Source organism: Carassius gibelio, chromosome A11, assembly GCF_023724105.1.
Source record: "Carassius gibelio isolate Cgi1373 ecotype wild population from Czech Republic chromosome A11, carGib1.2-hapl.c, whole genome shotgun sequence".
Classification (NCBI taxonomy): domain Eukaryota; kingdom Metazoa; phylum Chordata; class Actinopteri; order Cypriniformes; family Cyprinidae; genus Carassius; species Carassius gibelio.
Window position 1 is genome coordinate 7,585,355 of NC_068381.1, and position 23,395 is coordinate 7,608,749.

The 23,395-nt window shown below is 38.7% G+C and overlaps 1 protein-coding gene across 3 annotated transcripts in view; it reads right to left on the bottom strand.

The window, feature by feature from the left end:
• The window catches only part of LOC128022195 (protein diaphanous homolog 3), a 265,958-nt gene that overhangs the window by 48,682 nt on the left and 193,881 nt on the right, over positions 1-23,395 (bottom strand). For 2 of the 3 annotated variants that reach the window (XM_052609505.1, XM_052609503.1), the window contains 3 exons: positions 18,448-18,583; positions 4,564-4,659; positions 3,667-3,729 (listed from right to left, as the gene is read on the bottom strand). In XM_052609505.1, coding sequence (XP_052465465.1) covers positions 3,667-3,729; positions 4,564-4,659; positions 18,448-18,583 — 295 coding nt within the window. The remainder of the gene's footprint in view (positions 1-3,666; positions 3,730-4,563; positions 4,660-18,447; positions 18,584-23,395) is intronic. The other variant, XM_052609506.1, reaches the window with a different exon arrangement.

Sequence of the window (23,395 nt, forward strand, 5' to 3'; positions counted from 1 at the left end):
CAAAGGTGCAAGTCTAGAGACTTGAATCTCCATAGATTACTCGGTTTGATAAAGTCGGAATCTTAAAGCGGCTGTCAACCTGTGTAAAAGGAATCTCCCAAAAGCCTTGCAGGAAAATGCAATCTCAAGTCTCATTGCACCGACCTGTTCCTGACAGTTCCGACTGGCTTACACTCAGACACACACATCCACGTTCTCCCCACTGCTCTAATGGCTACACACACAAGCCTGACCAGCTCATTTTTTGTGGTTAATTATGGTGTCTCCTTTTGCAGATGTGTCTGATTTTAATTCACTTTGCTGCTCCGCTGGAGTGTGAAACACTAAAGCCCTAGAGATCAATTACTGAGGGGTATTTACACTACACAATGGCAGAGGGGACCAGGACGGGGCTGACACACTCCAGCATGTGTTCAGTCGCTCAGCCACTGGTCTTTTCCCCCTGCACTCATTTCACTGTCAATCAGCGAACAGTCAAAAACATACTGCAGACAGAGATGATATCTAATTCAGATTTATATCCACCTGATATGAAGGAAGGGAACCAACTCAATAACAGAGATATTACGGTTGCATAAACCATATAAATAAATGAGGTTATGAACACAATGTCTCCAAAACTGACAAAACTGAGACAAACTCTGTGTAAATAACATGCCTTAAAGTCAACATTAAGTCAAAATGGACTCCGTTTACTCCGTTTACTCCGTTAACTTAAATACACTTTCTTATCGTGAATAATTCATCAGTTTACTTTATATTATTATAAAAAATATGTTTTTGTTAACTATTAAATAATAAATGTAACTTGTTCTGCCTCTGAAACGAATTTCGGCTGAGGTCACCAAGGGTTTGTGGAAAATTATACAAACAAATTTAGATTTATAGTAATTGTTTTAGTCCACTTTAAAAGGTCACAAAGCCAAATTAATCTGAAAATAACTTTTATGAATGAATGAACGAATGAAATCTCCAACATAATTTTGTCTGATAACCAATATGTACAATACACTAATGATCCCTAGTTTAAATGTCCACTTTTCAAAATCCAATCAGTTCTCAGTGAATAAAATCAAACCCTTCTATATACATAGCTCGCAAATGCCATTTCATGATCACTGTAAGTTTGAATTTATGAATAAATAAAAGGTCCTACAAAACAAACACAATATCTCCTACATGACAGAACTCTCCAGAGACAGACAAGCTCATCACCCACCTCAGTGCAAATAAAGCGCTACATTTAGGCTGGGAGGCACCAAGAGGACAATGTGTGTGCAACACAAGACACTTTAGAGTTTTATTTAAAAAGCAGATGGCACAGCCAAAATGAAGATGAATGGGACTGAAACCTGGTGTGAGATGAGAACTAATTAGCCTGGCCAACAGAGGGGCATGCTGAACTACAGAGGCCTGCTTGGACATACACAAACCAGGGGCTCCATTAGTCAGGCTAGCCTGGAATAAAACACAGGGACAAGGGCAACAGTGCCCTGCCCTGTAGCCAGACTCCCACATGCCTTCTAATGCCTCAGAGGAACACGGGAAGGGAGGGCGCCCCACTCGATATCCCAGAATGCCCTGTGTCCTTCATTACTTTTAGCTGAGAGACATACGAGGGGAGTTAATGTGAGCTACAGCAGTCTTTCCTATGATGGATTGCGCAAACGCACACATCTTTCTCTCTGTCTATTCACTCTCTCTTTTCTGCACACAATCTAATTTGAGATAAGTCGTAAGAGAACACTAGTGGGAGCGAAAGCAGACTTTATCAGTGCTCTGGGTGGGTGTGGGAGGAGATCTAGGAGTAATTGTATTCCTGTATGCTTGCAGGGACTCCTATTAAAACCAATAACTGCTAATGGGGTTACAGCTTAATTTTTTAAGTGCCTCGATAACGATTATGAAGACAGCCACATCTGTTTGTTTTATGTTGCTGATGAATATTAGAATGATCACTACTGTACGTAAGATCTTGAGAAGTCTGAGAGGTAGAACAGGCATAAAGGTTCTTTATTACTTCTGTGGTTCCATCGAGAACCTTTAACACCCATGAAAACTTTCCATTGCACAAAAGGTTCGTTCTAATGGAAATAAAGGTTCTTTAGATTATTAAAATGTTCTTCATATTAAGAAAGTTAATTATTATTTTAAAAACTGATGGCTGGAGATTTGGTTCTTTTATGGCAGTGCTGTGAAAATGCCCTTTTGGAATCTTTATTTTTAAGAATAGAGTATAGGTACATGAAAACGTGAACAGATGGAAGTTTGCTACAAGACCTTGCTCCAGACAGCTTTTCTGATTCCCACTACACATCAGCTGATGAACGCCGATCCCATTCATTACAGAAAAACTGTATTGTTACATTAATACTTGTCATGTCAAAAGGGACGGCTCAACAGAGCGCAACATTTTGCAATTCTGTGACTTTTTGAGAGCAGAAAAAAGGAGAGAAAAGAAACCGCTACGTTAACAGACAATAGTGGAAAAGCTTTTTCAGCAAAAAATTTTCCCACTACTTCTGGGCACTGAGTTTGGCATTCTCGACTCGCAGCAAGTTTCTGGATGACACATTAACACCTGGCAGTAACGGCTGCTAAAGTGAGCGCGTGACATTGATTATAACCCTGCTGACTCTGACACTCACATCAACTGTCCAATCACTACCAGATATGAGCTTGACTAAAATAAGACAACACTTGCGTGCAAGCAGACAGAAAATACTGACTCATGCAATAAAAAGGAGAAAAGAGGAAATTAAACAATCATGTGGAAACTTTAAGAATAATTTTTTCCAAACAACAAGGTGGAGGTGATGGTGCTGCAGCTTCCAGTGGCCATTAAATTATATGCATTAAAATATGCAAAAAAACAATTTCAAGTTAAAATATTGTCTCCACACTTATCAGAATTTCAGGTCTTGAACCATGAACTGTAAACATTGGTGGCCAGAAATCTATGAGCTAAACAAAATCTAGACCATGAAAATAACCTATAAGAATCAGAAGTTATTTACACTGGAAGCAGCTGAGGTAAAACATTAACCAAGGTGATTAAAAACCGTGTTTCTATTTTTGTCAAACAGTTACATCATAAAAATTTTCACTGATGCACCATTTCACATGATGCATTATGCTTGTTTATGGGAAGTTTACAAAGTAACAGGCAGTTAAATCCTTGTTTGCCTCTCACGGCAGTGGAGACAAACTAACACATGGTATCTGTTAGCCGAGCACCAACACCAACACTGGAAATAGAAAAGGAAAATCTGCGGTCAGAAGCGGTTTAAAGCTTTTACTGGAACTGTATCACATTATAACACCTGTCATGTTCACGACCAGCAGCTTAAGAAGCCGTTCCCTTTTGATAGGAGACCTTGAGGGACTGTTACGAGCCATTCAAATAAGTTATTACCCTGATCTGGGCCTCTACTGACCATTAGTGTGTATATGGAAGTGAAAAAATCAATAAAAAGAGTGACACATGATTGAAACAGGGCAGCACAGACATCAACCCAAAACAGAAAAGGCATTCAGGACATAAGTCTGGTAGATCAGGGTTAGTGAGCAATACCAATGCAATTAATAGCGAAGAGGAAAAAGGCAAGCAAATATTGGAGAGAAATGCTTTTTCTCTCTCTTTTTTATTTTTAAACATGATTTTACCGTGGTTGCAGTCTTTCAGAACAGCTCTTTGTGGACTCAGACTGAGAACTTGTGTTGGTTGATCTGTAGAAATCAGGACATGGAACAAGACAAAGTGAGAGCCACTCTCACACATAAAAACACCTCTGGTCCCCATACATTAGGTTTATACTTCCTAGTGTAAGGAAAGCAATGACATGCTTTAAAAGAAAAATTCTGATTTCTTGAAGCGTTTAACAGGTCCTTCTGATTTGACCGGTTCATTTGTTGGGCTCTCCTGATTTCTATTGAAGGTGGTTGGCTGCATTATACTACATTTTTTCCTGTAATGCCTGAGAAGATGGGGTGCTGATAGTGGGGGGCTGATTCTGTGCTGATTTCTATAGAAAAAAGGTTTTCAACAGGAGCGACAGACTGTAAATTGTGCACTTACACAACAATAGACTATATATAATGGTTTAATCCTAAAGAATTTGCTGCCTGAAGATATAAAAGAAATACAGCATATAATTCTCTTCAAAGGTGTGGGCTCAGTAAGATATACTGTACATGGTTTCCACAAAAATATTAGGCAGCATAATCGTTTTCAATATTGACAATGAATGATTTAGGGTGTTAATAATACACAGTTAACCACCGCCACTCTCTTTCAGGATACTGGTCACATTAAAAGGGTGAATTCTGTGATGATGGCCGGCTGACTGTACATTATTGTGCTTTTAACGCAGCTACTTAACCAACAAACAAACACACATACAAACAGACATAGAACTAGTACAGATATAAAAAAAGAAATAAGCTGTCTGGAACAACAGTCAATTAGAAGGTTATACTTGAATGATGAAATTGAAAAAGAAAGAAAGAAAGAAAGAAAGAAAGAAGACTCAACAGAAGATGAAGGATGCGAAGGAGACTCACCTCGGGGTCGGGGTGCTCTTTTCCTGCGGTCTCTGAAAGCGGCTCCAGACTGTAGTGCCTCCAGCAGACAATCCATCACACCAGTGTCATCGTTCTCTACAGGAGAGAGGAAGAAAGAAGAGAAAACATTAGGATGTGGAGGGTCATTCCATAGCAACACTTAAACTGGGTCTCTGCAGGAATGCTGGAAAAAAATTTTTTATAAATAAATAACTAGATAAAAGAAGTGGCCTTCTGTGCTCGGTATATCACAGTGCCGATTTGGACAATTTGAGAGGCAGACAGGCTCTTAAACTCCACTATACATCTCCTCTGCACCTCTACACAAATCCAAGGGGTGTTTTGTAGCTTTTGGAGGGCCGATCGTAAAAACAGCTGAGTGGTGCAGGCAGTTAACCCTCAGGTCACCGGTTTTCACATAGAGGGTCTCCAGAGACACAAGGAGGCTTGTGGGACAGGCAGGAGCAACATCACACCTCTCACAGTCACAAACACATTACACACGTGCTCGCACTGCTGCTTACACAAAACTTTACACACACACAAACACATCCAGTGACAGAGAATAAATCAGGTTGGCAGGAAAGTGTGCATTTCAGCAGTTTGGAGAAAAGGGCTTGTTTGAGAGAATGTCGGTTGTGTGTTGAACCTGTGGATGGGTGAGTGTGGGTAAGCATTACAGGCCTTGACACTCTAACCTCCAAATATTAATCTTTACACTGACACAGCAAGTGCACATACATGCAAAACACAAAACAAATCAAAAAGCATGTTAGCGTGCGTGCTAACGCTGCAGAAGTGCCCACTTTTCCACCGACAGGTTGCAACACCTATCATCTGGGCTGATTCAGAATTAAACCAGAACTGTTTAATGAATAACTTGACTGTCATGACATTATTTCATGAGAAATAGAAAAGACAATACAATCACAATGAAAAAAAAAACCCCGAAAAAACTAATAAAATGACAAAATTATCTATTATAATAAATATTATAGAAAATAAAACAATTACAGTAAAAAAGAAAAACTTTTCAATTATGACTAATTATTAATAATTTACAGATATGCAACCTCCTAAAAAACATTGAAGAACACAATTTTTTTTTAAATAAGTTTATAGAAGTTATCCTTTTTTTTTTTTGTGCTATTTTCACTCAATAAAACAAATCTTCCTTTATTGCATATGTAATTCAGCATTTACCAAAAATATAAAACATAAAAGCAAACACACAAGTATAGGGGCTTTATAGAACGGACTGTCTGAAGCGACTTTGGAACTGTGCCACTGTCACGGGTGCTTGGTCTCTGTAAAAAGCCAGGCAGACTCAGTCATATACTCCATAATATAGTGAGGCCATTTTCAATCAGCAACTATTGTCCGAGCACAAGAGAGATGGAGAAAGAGAGAGAGCATGGAAGTGAGAGAAAGAAAGTGAATGGTGAGTAACTGAGGAGAAGGTATAGCTCTTTTGTACAGAGTTCTGTCAGTAGTTCAGAAGGGGCAGCCGACCAACAATGAAAACTCTCAGCGAAGAGAAAGCACAGAACTGTTGACCTTTAATAGCAAAGCTTCAATTAGACATAAAGAGTGAGAGTCTGTGATAAAGTGTGTCTATGATAGACAAACCACTTTTCACCTCTCTCTCCCAAGGAAATACAGTGCCTTGCTAAATTTTAGCCATTGTATTTTATTATGGATTTTTTTGACATTGACATTTTTAAAGGACTGAAACTTAATTTACATAGGAAATTATTTGCTAGCAAATCATACATTAATAATATTAAGAAGATTATTTTGAAAAGCAGAAATTACAGTACATACTAGCTTTGCTATTGTTCTGGCATCATTTTATCCATTCTTCCAAGGCAGATTTGCTCCAGGTTTTTAAAGTTAGTCAGATGATACCTGAAAACCTGATCCTGTCAAACAGTGCCACCTGTTCTCAATTGCCAAGGCCAATATAGGACACTTTATGCTTTTGAGCATTCCTCTGGCCGTGCAACTAGAACTTCTGTTTTGGTAAAAAAAAAAAAAAAAAAAAAATTATTAATAATAATAATTATATTTTGACAAAAGATTAACTTTTTGGCAGAATGAAAGAGTAATTTTGTAACATTTTCCAGTATTTTACATCATCGACTTTTTCTTTGATTTTTACAGCATACTGTGGGCCGATGCTATACTTGTAGCATACATGTCACTCTGAAGCTAAAATTGGTTCTATGTTGGTCTCATCTGACTATAAAACCTTTTCCACATTTCCCCCCTGAGCAACAGTGCCGTGTGGCAAGCCTTTTGGCAACCTCCAGAAATGCTGCGACATGGTTCTTTTTGAACACTGTCCTCTATTTTCACACTCCTGTATCGGCCAGTGTTGTCCAGGCCCTTCAAAGTGTCCGTTTGCCTCTCTGTAGCTTCCATCACAAGACTCCTGCTTGTTTGGGCAGAAAATGTTGTGGAACAACCCAGTCTAGACAGTGCTTGGGTCGTTTGATATAGCTTCCACTTCTTGAATCAACAATGACCACTGGGACATCCAAACACTTGCATTATTTTACAGAAATAGATTTCACAGACTGAATAATGCTCTCACAACTGTAGGGAGTTTTTGATCAAGAATGTGCGCAAGTGATTATAATGATTCACGGGTAAAGACCAATTATAAAGCAATCGTGTCCTCAGAGCAATTGTATTTTATCTGTGTAATCAAAGAGCTTGTACAACACAGATAGCACCACATTAAAACCATTTAAAATTATTTGAGTTTCAGTATTTAGATGTGTTACTGTGTGCTTGTGCAAAAATCAGCATGGCTTGTGGTGGTGGTTAGGGTGTTACTAGATGGTTGCTCACTGGCCCAAGTTGAAAGTGCACATTATTAAGTCTCTAAGATGTTTTGGTTCCTAGATATGGCTTCTGTCTTTTTTTTTTTTTAAGCAAGCCTGTTAGACACTAAAATTTACCAAAATGTTGACTTTATAAATTGGCTGATAACAACACAAAATACAGAAAACATTAACATCAACAATTTATTTGTTATACATTTTAATAATAATAAGTAAATAAGTAAATAATAATAAAAAATGAACAATTATTATCTGCTTAACATAATTGCCATTCACTTAGAACTCAGAACTAGTACTTGCACACCTCTCCTCAACAAGCTGCATGACTGGCTTCATAATTTGTTTTTGGAGGGAGTTAAGATAAAAAAAAGAATAAAAAATTTTTTTTTTAAATTTAAAAAAATTACATGAAAGCAAGACAACATATACATGCAAAAACAAAAACTCTGTCTTTCCCCTTCTATCCACTGTCCAAGGGCAGTGTGTGAATGAGTGTTGTGTGAATGGATTATTTTTCTTTTTTTGCTGCCAAGCACCAGGCCAAGAGCGAGTGGCTGGCACTGAACCTGACCGTGAGAAAATGAGGCGTGAATGTCAATCACTTATCTCAGTGTTCCAACACCACACTCTTCACCCACAGGACCCTTGGACTGCTGCAGCTGTCACAGCAACGCTTCAGAAACCAGAGCTCACAGACAGACAGACAGACCGAAAGGCACTAACGGACAGGTGCGAAAAGACACAGGTGCACAACTAAGCAGGTAACTCAGTACTACAGAAAATCCAGTCGATAAGAGAGGAATACTAGGGCCAAGGGGAGAAATAATGACTATTAACATGCTACTGAGTGGAGGCTTGAGGAAATAGATGTAATCATGAAAAAGTAGATAAATGTCTGACGCATCTGTGTGTGTGTGTGTTTTAGAGACTCGCTACACCCACATGCACATCTACTGTTAAATCAGACCTAACTGATTACATGCAGCCTTGAACCAACACAGTTTACAAGTAGGGTCATGCTTAGAATATTTACTTCTTTCTGAGTAGAGCAAGAGCAGAGAGAGAGCGTGAGTGAAAGGAAATGAGAGTGAATATGGACTGGGATACATGACACTAGAAAGCACACAGTTTTCCAGTTCTTCTTCTTTCTTTTTTTTTTTAAGATAGGACCAGGTAGTTGGGTTGCAGGAAGGATGGACGGACAAACAGTAAGGGTGTGATTTAAGGGAAATAGAGAAAGAGAGCGCGAACCCGAAAGAGTGATAAGTGATAGGAGGTGGCCTGCTGGGTCTTTGATGGAGGAGAGAGGGATGGATGGTGGCTTTAATAAAGAGCCGAGTGAAGAAGAGAGAGGAGGTGTGAGAGGGAAGGATATGGTGTGATTTAGACAGGAATGGAAAAGACGTTTGTCTTGATTGCTGTTGTCTCTCTTCTTACTCTCCTCCTTTCATAAATACAAGAGAAAGTGAATAGAAGCACTCAAACCGGAGAGAAACACTGAGAAAGAGAAAATCGCCATTCCTCAAATAAAACCCTATACATCTGCAGTGGGTATAGACTTAAAAATTACACTTAAAATAATCACGTTTTGTAGCCTGAAATACAAATGTACAGATTTTTTATATATATATACAGCAATATTTAATTAGTGAAATTTGCATCATCCAAGTGAAAGATATAACACCAACAAAAAAAAACCATCACTGAGTTGGAAAAAGGATCACCCACTCCTAAAAATGACTTGTTACCTCAATCAGGTGTAGCTAATCACCTTCTCAATGGCATACAAAACCATCTGACTTCCAACTGTGATGAGCTGTGCAGCAGCTGGAGAATCTCAGTGCGAGTAGTCTTTGGTAGTGCAACTGAAGCAAACAATCAACTACGGGTGGGCAAGGCACTGTCAAAAGATCTCCAGGATAAAGTTGTAGACAAAGTCAGGAGATTGATAGACACACTTCAAAGGCTTTATCAATCCCTAGAAACACAGTGAAGTCTATTATTAAGAATTGGAAGGTATTTTGTACAACACAGACCCTCCCTGGATCAGGACGTCGCTCCAAACTGGATGAAAGAGCAGGAGGAAACTGGTCAGAGAGGCGACAAAGTGGCTACAGAAACTCAGAAGCATCTGCAGGAATTTATGACAAAGAGGTGTCACTGTGTGCATGTGACCACAATATCACTAATTCTCCACAAATGTGGCTTGTACGGGAGGGTCTCCAGAAAAAAAGGCAGTCCTCAAGCAAGGCCAGATTGGAGTTACGACTGAACGTTGCCAAAATGCATAAGAGCTCACCCATTCCTTCAGTAAAGCATGGAGGTGGTAATATCCTGTTATGTGGTGTTTCTCTGCAGCAGGGACTAGAGCACTTGTCAGGATAAAGTGAAAAATGGATGGTGCAAAATACCATCAAATTATTGAGGAAAATCTGCTGCCAAAGCACACAGCAAAACTGAGCACACAGTGGTTGAAGGAGAAAAAGGTGAATGTCCTTGCATGGCCTCATCAGAGCTCAGACTTAAACCCCATGGAAAATCTCTGGAATGACTTGAAGCATGCAGTCCACAGTCACCATCAAATTGATCTGAACTTGAGCAGTTCTGCAAAGACGAGTGGGCAAATATTGTACATTCTAGATGTGCAAAGTTAGTAGAGACAAATCCCAACAGACTAGAAGCTGTAATTAAAGCAAAAGGTGGTTCAACAAAAAACTTGGTTGTTTTTTTGTGATGTATTTCATTTACTTACAGATTTCGAAAACTATGAAACAGCCCTTTTGTGATGCCATCTGTGATGCTTTTCTTATGGAGGTCAAAGCGGTACACTTCTGTTGAAGCCCTGCTGCTAGCAAAGTGAAAGGACTTTAGATGCATTTGCTCTTAATTGCTACACAATCACAATTTAGGAACATAAGCTGTAATAGGAGTAGAAGGTCTTTTAAAGGCCAATTTACAGCACAAAAACAGAACCGACAAACGGCATCAAACACGTTCTGTCGGAGAGGTGTGAATAGTTGAGAAGCTACACTTCAATCCTACTTAAATTTATGAGCTGTTCAATACACATCACAGAAACACATGATATTTGCTGATCTGAGATCAAACAAATGCGTCAAGGAGCTGGACGGGTGTCTGCACAGGATGAGCTAAAATGACATACACCGAGGTGCTCACAGTTCACATCCATTCTGTCTCATGTTTATCGGAAGAGTGTGAAAGAGAGATGACATAATAAAGACAGCAATTACCTCCCCTATAATCTATCATCAACCCTCTTTTCTTGTTCTCATCTATCACATCATATTTTCCTGAACAGATACAAAGAGCACATTTGCTCAGCTGTCTGTCTGCTACGGCTTTGACAAAATGCCACCTGCTAATCTGATTTGTCAGATGCATATTCTGATTTCAAACCGTTTATGGAGCATAAAGTTCAAATATTTTCAATATTCTTAAAGAAAGAAGGAAACGTCAGTGAAAGATAAAGAGAATATTGTTGGAACTCATGTTTCAGAAATGGCAACAACTATTTTTAAACGGGCAGTTGTCGCCACCTGCTGTCTGAAGAGGATAAGCGTTATAACGCATTTAAGTTTTAAGATAATTTTTATTTTATTAATATCGCTATTGTAGAGAATAAATGTTTATTTGTACTTCTGTTATTTAAATGTCTGTAACAAAATTAATGTGTGTTTGAAAAGACTGTGTTGCTCTTTCTGGATCAGCAGCAGCATGAATGATTCATTAACATGGGCAGTAACAAAACGTGCTTCTCACGCTCCACTGACAGTCGCAATGTGAAACAGTCATAATAGACATAGTTGAATCGTTGTCTTTCAGGAATAATAGTGAGTGAGTGCTTGAATCGAGATCATGATCTTTAAAGGATGAATCGTATAGCTCTAATGTAAACACTGCAAATTGTTTTGTGAGGATATCATCACCAGTCGGATCTCGTCACATCCCTACTCTAATAATATATTTTTTTAGAATATATAAAAACATGCAGGGATTAATTAATTGTATACAATAAATTAAGTTGGATGTATCCCTTGTTTTTTTAGCATATAAAAAATATTTTAATATATAAACATCAGAATATTTTTTATATAATAAAAAGATACATCGACATTATATTATGTACAGAGTGTACAAATGAGGTCCAACTTAATAAATCAGCAAATCTGAGTTTGTCAACTTAAGCATTGTGCTAGATAACTCCACCCAATGAGAAATCTCACTGGTCCACAATCCTGCTCATTAAGCTGTATAATGAACTTCTGACAGGCCGTGAAAGTGCCCGTCAAGCATTTTTTTTTTCTTCCTGTTAAATTCCAGTCTCTTTGTGTGACTTGTATTTTGTTTTTAATCTTTCACTGAATTTGTCTAAGTATATATTCCTTAAAGGCTGTAGGGTTCAGAGTCAGTTTCATCAGCTCGTTTCTGAGCTCCAGGGAGCTGGGAGCCCCCCTGTGGCTTCTTCCTGGAGGAAAGCCGATATCTGGGACAGAGTAGCCAGAATGTTGGGCTGTTACAGCACTTGCTGGAATTAGGAAGAGCTCGGGAGACTGTGTTTGCTCCGTGTCTATGGATATGTGGCCTAATTCTGTTAGATGTCTGGTCTGTTGCTTTCAACGAGCACAGAGTCCCTCCCCTCTCTCTGAAAACATGTTCATGTAGTTCCCTCTACTCCTCCGGTCTGGTCTTGAATCATCACTCTCTCAGTGTGTGTGTGGCTCCAAAACATTTCAGAGGAAACTAGTGCACAGCATCCTCTTCTACTAACAGTGCCAAACCAATTTATTATATCTTTTCTCTCGGTCTCACATCCTACCACCCTCCAAAGAGCAGCCCGCTTACGCTAACCCTAACACATACAGAGCATCGCCTCTCTCACCAGGGCTGTTCGGATTACCACAGCGCTTTAATTGACAGTCTCCGTGGAGACGAACAGGAGAAGTGGCAACGGTAACCTGGAAACACAAAAGAGCCTATTTGTGCTGTCTGACTTCTGACGGGAGACAGACATCATCAAAACTGAGAGTGAGAGATAAAGAGAGAGAGAGGGAGAATTGTTATTATTTTTGAATAAAAACCAGCCGTTCGTTCTCTTTTCTAAAGCAGTGCACACACTGTGCTTAGTGCAGCCCCGTGTGTTAAAGAGCTGCACACACACACACACACACACACACTCACTGCTGGCACAGGCATGTCACATCAGAGCTATGAGTGCAGGAAAGAAAAGAGATAAAGAGGAACATGATTAGAAACTAATTGGTGTGAAAGAGATTTGTGATAGAAAGCAGAAGGTGGAAGAGGAAGCAGAGATGGTCTCTCTTTGAAGGCGACAATCTCTGAGAAGCTCTTTGATGTCACCCCTCTGTCTGCATCTCCTGCTGCACCTGAGCCAGGACGAGTGCTTTATTTATTTATATATATTTTTTCCTTTTTCCTTGGCACTACACAATTAATCGAAAAAATAACTGCAGCAATTAACTAATTGGGAACAGTGTTCATTAAAATATATATTTTTTTTTTTTACTCTTGTTGCAGTTGAATACTCTATTTGCAACGGCAATGGTTGCAACCACTCACAGACATGTCTACATGTCTAGCACGAATAGCCAAGTTTTAAAATTATGTATTTGAGTGTGTTTATTGCACTATGTATACTTTTGGTCCTATAGACTTTTTAAAATGTTGTTTTTTTTCCTTCCGTAATTTCCATCATGTCTAAATCATGTGCTTTTTTGATGCAAATGGCTGACTCATTTTATAGCTAATATGACACGTATGACATATACACAAAGTTAATTAATATTACATAAACAATAAAATCTATTAATTATAATTAAAATGTAACTATTAAAGCAGCGGAAATAAACAAATACTGTCCAAATGTTTGGCGTCAGTAAGTTTTTTCTTTTTTTGTTTTTGTAAGAAATAATTGTATTCATCACGGATGCATTGAACTGATCATAAGACTTCTAAATTATTATTAAAAAAAATTCTAATAAATGTTGATCTTTTGAACTTCTATTCAAAGAATCCTGAAGATTAAAAAAAAAGAAAAAATTATTTTACATTTCAATAATATTCCATAAAATGAAAGTTTAACAGTATATTTTATAAAATAAATGCAGCTTTGGTAAGCATATGAGTATTTTGAAAAAAAAAAAAAAATTCTGACAAACAATAAAGTTGTTGACAACCACAAACTTGAATGATAGTGTAAAAAAGTTAAAGCTTAAAGTTAAAGAAAACATCCAGGTACTGTAGGGTGTAATGAGCTTTGTTTATAACAGGAGCTTGCACTGAACTGCAACTTAACCATAAACTTAACCACTCTGGCACTACAAAAGGAATAACAAAACCAATAAGCAATAAAGCACTGCAAGAAAATGGCTGGAACACTGATTCAATTACATATGGCAGGTAGCAGTTAGCTGCCTTAGTGGCTGCCTGATCAAAAACACAGACTATTGCAGCAAGCAGAGCTTTCATGCTTCAAGTAAGAAACTCTGTACTTCTTTGGCTCTGGTCTATCCTGTGATCATTTTTACCATAACACTGATTAGCACACGCTGGGGAGCTGCAGGGCAAGAACGGCTGCTCTGAGGCTCAGCATCTGTGGACAACAGAGAGCAATCACACTGGTTGACTGGACAGGAAGTGGTATTAGCTGAAGAGACACCTGAGGCCTCCTGAAAGAGACACATTTATACACACTCAGACCAGTTGGGAGACTGCCAAAGCCTGCTCACATACACTAACTTACTCTTTTACATGCTCTCTACCTCATGAACCTCTCTCTCTTTCTATCGGAATCAGAACACACTCCTCCACCTGTGGCTCAGCTACTCATCCTGGAGTGCAAGCAGAATGACAAAGAGTGTGTGTGTGTGAGAGATAGAGAGGTCCTACACTATAAGAGCCTGCATGCTCTGGTCAGTCCTTGTAGGAGGACACTGCTGGTGTCTGATTGATGATGAAAGGTGAGAAAAGAAAGAAAGAAATCGAGAGAGTACACACAAACAGGTGAGGAAGCACCCACAGAACACTTTAGAAATGAGGTTGGGACAATATAGCTTAAGAAAAAAAAAAAAAACACAATACATATATAAATAGCCAAATAGCCTTTAAATTGTGAATAGGGCTGTCACTTTTAATTCGAAAATCGAATGCACAATCGATCGGACCAACCAAAAAAGTTTCGAAAATGAAAATAGTGTACATATTTGGTTAAAATCGATTTCCTATTAATTTTAAAAGAATTAAACAATTAAAAAATATAGATGTAACAAAACTCACAAACAAGCAGAAAAAGAAAATAAAGAATTCCGAAAGTGCAGTATTTTGCGAAAGCCAGATATAAAATACTAGTAATTTTACGCGCCTATAAGACCCGGTGATGTCGAAAGGGACCTCTCTGTGTTCACACCAAACGCGAATATAGCGTCTGGCGCAAATTATTTCAATGTTAAGTCAATGTAAAGACGCGTTTACGCCGTCTAGAAGTCTCACGGCGCGGTAAACGCGAATTCGCCTCATTCGCCCATCTAGTTACAGGACATTCTGAGTAATGAAAAGGACCATTGCAAGCTGACAGCGACCAGTAATACCCCCACCTTGCCTAGCTCTACCCGAGTGTCCCTGGGACATCAGTGCGGTCGGAGCACGTCTTCTCAACAGCTGGACATACACTGAATAAAAAACGCTTGCTCTGGACCCCGAAATGTTGATCGACTTGTTTTTCTGTCCAATAAATTTGTAATGGTCCCAGCCTTTTGGTGCATTTCCTTAAGCCTGCCTAGTGCCGTCTAGCCTAAGTGTCGGTTACGTTCAATAAAAAAACACACATGGCCTGTTCTCAAGTCCATTTAAAGTTAATTTTTTTTTTTTAACAGTTGTTTAAAATGGGTTGAATCATTATTTAAAATAATCTTGAATTGCCTAAATCAAAAATGCAGCTGGGTTGAAGTCTGCAGTGATGTTTTTCTTTTGTTACGGTAGCCGTCCCCTCTGCATACATATTTTTTTTGAGAATGTTGCACTCCTGTTGCTGTTCTGCACGAAACTTCATGCCAATAAATAAGAAATATTGCTGACTTTTGCGTTTCCAGCGCTCTCTTTGCATTCGTCCATTATTTGACGTTGAAAAAGACATGGAAAATCTATTTTACAATCGATTCAATGAACCTTAATGTCTTAAAAAATCGAAAATGATTTTTTCACAAAAGTGACAGCCCTAATTGTGAATAGCCATAATTAATAGCTATGGTCCAAAACAGATTCAAAATGTATAGAAAATTAACTTACAGATATGCAAGGTTTAGAATAGCTAAACTAAATGGTAGAATGGCAAATAATAATGTATTAAAATACAACAACATTTGAGGTCAGTACAATTTTTAGTGTTTCTAATAAATATTTTATATTCACCAAGGCTGCTTTTACTTTGCTTTTATGTTCATTAAAATAAAAAGTACTGTTATTTATTCCCATAGTGACATAAAAGTAGAATTCAACAGCCATTACTCTAGTGTCACATGAACCTTCAGAAATCATTCTAACATGCTGATTTGCTGGTCAAGAAACAATTATTATTACTGCAAACAGGTTCATATTTTATTTTTTATTTTTTTATCTGTCTATTATTAGCCTCCCAGTAATGCTGATGTAATTGGATCAGTACTGGCCTTTCCTAACTCTGATGTGTAAACTCTTATTGGAATAAACAACTCTAGGATGAAACAGGAATGCTCTGACAGACAATGAGAAAGCTGGAGTGAGTATTATGCACAAAATAGAACACACTAGAGCAAACCATATTTTTCATTAAAGCTACAGTTTACAATTAAAAATAGAAGAAACTCAAATGCAAAATAAAGAAATACAATGCAGACCGTTGATACACTGGGTAGCTGAATGAGATGTATTTGGACCCAAACAGAGAAGAAACCTTCTTCGGTTACACTCAGAGATGCATAACATTACAGTGAAGAAACTATTCAAAGGAGACCATAAGTTAGAGTAAGACTAAGAAGAAAGTCTCATGTCTTAAGGTATAATCAGAGAGGCAAGTGAGTTAAGAAGAGGGCTGAAACTCTGTCTCTCGCTTTAATTCATCCGATGTACAAATAAGTCTAACACGGACTGTCTGGATAGTGTGTAGTGCCCCCTGTTGAGCAAAGACAGCAGTGACATGTCAGTAAACCCTTACACAAGAGTCTCACTAAGCTGAAACAGGAGCACTTTGGTTCTGAATGACTGTGTCATGAGACACCTAATGAAATCTACATTAACTTGAAAAGGTTCATTAGAGACCTGCTCTAGAGACTTAAACACTGAGATTTGTTTTAAATGAAAGTGAAGGACAGCAGTCCTTCAAGAGTTTAAAAAAAGAGAGAAAGAGAACAAAAAAAAGGGAAAAAAAGAAACGAAACCTAGCAGAATCAGATGTGCTTCAGTGGTTGTCCTTAAAAAAATCCAGATCCAGAATATTCATTCTCCAGTTCTTAGCTTACCTCTGAAAACACTTTTACATGACTCACATTTTATGGATTGAATTCTATGGATTGAAGTGTCCAGCTACAGCATTAAAGTTCTGTTAAAAGTTAAAACAATACCAACTTTGAGCCACTGATCTTTCGAGGCATAGGCCTTACTTACTGATCAGTGAGATTTGATCGTTTCATTTGGGGGGGATTATTGATATTTTAAAGCCAACAGTCAATATATACTCCCCGATCTTAGATGTCAGTGGCACTTTAAAATTCTCACATTAAAAGTCTCCAGAACAGTGTAAAACTTTTTTCGAACTAATTTAGAAATAGGCACAACTGCAGAAAACTATTTTCAAATGCTACTTTACAAACCTAGGCCCAAATTTAAGCCCTGTTCTGATCCATTATGCATAACTTCCTTTAAACACACACACATATTTATTATTATTATTTCAATTCCTGTATTCCATAGATAAAAAAAATAATCATACAGGCTCTGAATAAACATTTTAATTTATTTTCTATGTATTTATATTGTTATGCTAGCCAGAAATGAGAGTCTCCAGATTATTTTGATATAATTTGTCATCTTAAAAAAATATTGGCCTGTTTCACTTATCTGGTCAATACTATAAAAGTGAAACCACATTTATTGGCTGATAATACTATGACTGCCAACACATTATGCATCCCTAACTCTTGCCACAGTCCCATTTAAGCCCATCACCCTTGCACTATAATTCATGCCCCACTGTCAACTACCACCTCACATCCTTCCATAACCAAACACCACATTCACTGCTGACTCCTCATCACGCCACACTCCATATTTTCATTAGTAAGTGTGCTTTTGTGTTGTGTTTTTTCTATTAAGTGCATGGAGAACACACTTCAGGCTGCTCTTCTGCTGTATTGACTCAGCGTGAGACCTGATACGGACACAAAACTCATCCCAGTGAACACTGTGAGCCCGCTGTGTGCGTGTTCTTCCTCACACAGATTCCTCAAACTGCAGGGGGCAAGTACGAGTGGCAACGTATATTACAGCAAACTCATTTCATGTGTGTGTCTCATGAGTGCACAAAACCTGTTTGTAATCCAATCACATATCTAATAACATCATGCATCACGTTGCATCATCATGATGTTGATGCTCGCTCAGATAAATGTGCCTGAAAGCCTGTGTAAACATTATAGGTAGTGTGTAAATGCAGAGCAGCTTGATTCAGAACTGAGAGTCACTACAAAGTGAAATCTTCAACATCATGAAAGTCACAGCATTGAATCCAGCATTTCTATTGTATTTATGCATGTGTGTGTGTGGTATTATAACAGGGATGGGCTGTTCACATGGTAACAGATTGACAACAGGACACGCATACGCTCTCACTCGTGTCTCTCTTCTGCTGGTTTAAAACAAGCTCCTAGGAACGTGTGCAGGGACTTGTTTCATCCATCTTCAAGGGTGATTTTTCTAAAGCTCACTCTCGTGAAAACTTTCAGTGAGTAACTGATAAACATCTCACCTGTGTTGACCCCCAGCAGTCTCTTCTTCTTCATCTGCTGCTCCTGCTTCTCTCGTTCCGCCTTCTCTTTGGCAATCCTTGCTTTCCTCTGCTTCTCATCCGCCTCTCTTCTCCTTGCATTCTCCTTCACTGATTGCTAGAGAGAAAAAAGACAGAGATAGAGCAGACTACTGAGGAAACTAGGAAAGTCTGAAGCAAATAGATGTGCACTGTTCTGTGGCGACATTTCAGTTCTTTTCATTTCTTTAGGTTTTGTATTGTGTTATACGTTTAAATGTTTATAACTCAACAACCTGACAGAAGCCTGACTTCAAAAACAGAAAAAGTTTTAAGTAAAAAGTGAATAAAACTTGTATATAAATTCTAAGTGAATTGTGATTGATAAACATTAGTACAACATACACTACCATTTTATCATTTTGGGACAGAAAAAGTGGTAGAGCATTCTTTACCCTTCATACCCTCCAATAAACCATTCTGGCAAATATTCAGAGGATCCTGACACCTCTGTACTGGACTGTTGGAAAAGCTTTCAGCTCATTGACATTTTGTGCTTTCTGTGCTTCCACCACTCGTTCCAAATCCCATCAAAGATTTTCAATGGGATTAAACCTGGAGGCTGAGATGGCCACTCAAGGACATTCCAGGACCCATCCCTGAAACAAGTGCTGGTAGACTTGGATGTATGCTTCGCATCATTGTCTCACGGGAAAGTCCAATGTTACCAAGCCTTAATTTACACACTGAAGGCATCACACTCTTCGCCAAAATGGCTTGAAAATTCAAAGAGCCCATGTTGCCAGTCACATGGACAAGACCGCCATTTCCTACAGCAACAAAACACCTGACGGCTCCAACCCAAATGACTTCATGCTTAAGCTAGCTGAAACCATATAAATCAGCCTTTAATATTATAAAAAGGAAATGTGTGTCATTCAGTTATCCAGGGTTGCAAACTCATCATGGGTGAAAAAGGTGACAAAGATGAGTTATCACTGTCAATCGTGGATCAATTTGATTCACTCTTGTAATTTTTTACACTCAAGTTTGTCATTCTTATGAGGACGGTTTGGTCCTCTTACACATTTCTTTAAACTGTGAATGAAGTATAAACTGAGCAAAGGGCACTTCCCTTATGGCGCAACTGACTGAGCTTACTCGCGCGGAAACTCCTGATATAATCAATAACTAACTACACAGTGAATATCTTATTTTAATTGTGAATATTTGCTTTTTGTCTTGTTATAATAGGATCTGTGAGTGTGTAGAACTAAGCAATCTTGCAAAAACAAAAATTAGATCAGAGCAGATTCTGACTAACCTACAATAAACACCTCTGATTGGCTACGTTTACATGCACAATTTTTGGTTAAATCGGATTGAATTCATTGATGAATCTGAATGTAGTTTTTACAATGACGCTAAATAAAGTGATCGGGTTGATGTGCACGTTTATGTCACAAACTTCAAATCTGAATTTATTTTAAAAATGCTCCTTCCCACGCCCAAACCAGGTTGCCTGTGGATGAGAATCCAAATCAAGGACTGGTGGGAGGTTGTCCTGCTCCACTTCATAGTTGCCGTGTGAAAGGAGAGTTTTATAATGACAGGGCATGCATTTATACAACACTTTATTCAAAAGGAAGAACCGCTCTTTCCGCACCTCATTACGCTATTTCTGCATCATTGCACATGCGCAGTCCTTCAGTTTCATTATTCAATCCGATTGAGTGTTTACATGCACTCTCAATTTGTATTTGAAAAGGAATAAACCACCACCTTCCATATGATCGAAATTTAATTCTGATCAAGCTCAGTTGGATTGATTTTTATATAAAGGCTTTTCAGTCCAACTGAGCCATCAATCCAATTACAAACAGATTATTTGGTTGCATGTAAACGTCGCCACTGGATTCAACAGAGATGCCTGTGATTGGCTACAATACTCAATGCTGCAAAACACGTTATAAATAGAAACTTTTGGGTTTGTAATTCGAAACCAGAGCATGCACACAAAAACACACTGGAATTTTTGAAAGTGGGTGACTTCAAGCGGGTACAGAATTGAGTACTGGAACTGAAAAAAAAAAAAAAAAAAAAAACCTTTCATTAACTAAGGCACTTTATTCCCAGGATTTCAAATTGTTCTGAGCACTTCAGACATCTCCAAGAAAATTTGTGGGGCAAGAACAGAGCAAAATTTCCCCTTCTTGTCGGCTTTCTTTTCTTTTTGGACCATTAGTGGTTCAAGAGGGTTGTTAGAAATCTATAACTCCTCTTTTGGTTTGATGAGGGCCACTTTTTCAGGTGTAAGAAGAACACTCGGACAATCAGACCAAGCTATCAAGAAAGTAACATCATTAGAGCAGTCACCTTGTCCTAACACTTCGTATGCCTCTTTCTTCAGCTCTCTTTCTCTCTGCAGCCTTAAAAGCCTTTTCCAGATAATGGATGTATTTCTAAGTGTGCGGAAAGAGCCAGTGGCACAGCTTACACAAAGGTAAGGTGTAAGAGGCAAAAGACGAACAGATTTAATGAGAAAGGCAGAAAGAAATAGTGGGGAGAGGGAGTTCAGCACAAATGGAGATAAAAAGACAGCTGAGGAATAACCTGAATTCATAATTCAATAATTTGAATAAAAGGTATGAGTACTATACTTCTGGATTCTAAAGAAGTTAAATGTATTTACAGAAGTAATGCACATATCCTTGGTTCAGAACTTACTTCTCTCAAACATAAGCAAATGAATTTATGCGAAGCAGTTTTTTTCTATTAAAAGTTCAACATAAAAATAGGGTGTGTCAACATTAGGTTTCACCATTATATCTAATATTTGTCTCGTGGAAAACCTCTTTCCACACCTGCTCTATGTGAAAAAAAAAAAACACCTTTGTGAATGGCTAAAGTATACTTCGCTGCCTTTTTTCTGCACAGCTCACAAATCTCGAACAGATCTATACTTGCAGCAGAGGTCCCTTAAATGAGAAGGAAATATGGCTATTGACGGCGGGTCAGAACAGAGTATAAGTCACATGATAACGAGGCTTATTCCCCATTGCGTGCAGAGGATTACGGCCACAGTCTGCGATCACAGTAAATCCTGACGAGGGGAAGAGGATGGTGAGATGGAAGGTGGGCTAAAATAAGCTTTCCTCTCCACATCCCTGTGACTGTGCGCACACACAGAGTGCTTTAAACACTTTCATTAGAATTAGGGGAGAATGAAAAGCAGCAGTGCGTGACCTCACGCTTGGTAGCACGGACATCAATATCAACACTAATACAAGAGGTGGATTCACAATGACCCTGCCCTGCCTTCGACACTTTCAGACTTCTAATTCAGTTTGCGACTTTATCACTGATGATAAAGTCACTGATGTTGGCTAAATGCAAATTCTACACATTTCAAAACACTTGACTTTCCTTTGCTACTCAAGAATCCGATTTGACCGTAAAAGTTCTCACTGACAAAGCAAATAAGGCAACTAAATAATTCACATTCAGGCTTGTTTCTGAGCCAGCAACTCTACACAGAATGTGATGTTAGCGGTAGGCACCTATACTGGGAAACGGCGGTATTGCACAGATGTTGTTTCAACACTTCAGAGGCACTACACAGAAGGAGGTCTTATCTAACGTGCTCTGTGTGTGACCGTTAGCCTCATCTGAACTGCATGTGACAGGTAAGTCAATGCAACCTCTCACACAGCCACCGGGTAAAGCATCGATAGCAGTTTAGAGCAAGAGATTGTCAACAGGCATGGCGATTAAGTAGACAGCACCTCGGTGTACGACAGCTTCGGCATGAGTCAGCGTTCAGGAGCAGATGGGCCTACCCTGAACACTGAGTGAACTAGTTATTTGATGTTCGATAACAGCTCTGTGGAAAATATGTAGAAGTCTGAGGATGTTCCATCATGCCTATTCAGCATAAGAGCTGGTCTAATCCCTGACTGAACATCACGATAGAAGAATTAATGACAAGAACAGGCTCTTAGAGAAACGTCACAACTAAAGAAATGTATGTTTCCACACTGAATGGCATTATTATGTGCTTTTACACACTTCACTATTATAGCTATAGAAAAAGGTCAGTTTGCTAAAGAAATCAAGCATAAAAACAAGGCGTTTTCTAAAGAATGCCGCTAGAGATACAAGCAAATCTCACAATGCTGAATAAATACTGAAACTGTAACTTCAGTCTGAGTCAATAACAATCCCTGTTTAACGTACGCTCACCACTGTTGAATTTAATTGAATGTGAATCAAAGCCACTGTCCCAGTTACTCCCAGTAATGTTGATCTCACAAAGTGTATAAAGCTGCCAATGGCTGTGAAAGCATCAGAGATAGAGAGGCATTGAATGAATAGTGACTTACATTTTGGTTTGTATTTCACAAAGGTGCTGTACCAGTCACCAGTACATTCCACAAAAAGTTTAGTAATTTACAGCATTCATACCGGTTTGGAACAGCATAAGGGACAGTTTAATGAGATTTTTTTGACTGCTAAGTAAGGCTTTTAAAGAGTTAACAGCAGGGCGCTACCTCGTGAATAAACACACTCAGAGACGCACAAAATAAAGGTGATGAGAGTTCAGGGAGAGAAAGAGCATGAGAGGATGGGGTTACCCACACACACAATGTTTGCTGTTAGCCATAGTCAGCATCCGTGTATGTGTGTAAATGACTGATGAACTGGAGAATCCCACACAAAGCTGAGGTGAAGAAACTCCTCAGAATACACTATCCATCTCTCTGCCCCCCACACACACCATTACAAATCATTACTGATGAACTTTAACAGCTGGGCCGTGCTTTCTCTGGACATAGTGTACAACATCAGCCATCAACCTCTGTGATATAACCCTTTACAACAGACAAGGTGCCGTCGCAGGAAACATCATCTGGCCCCAGTCAATGTGTTTCCAATGTAGAAATTGGTATGA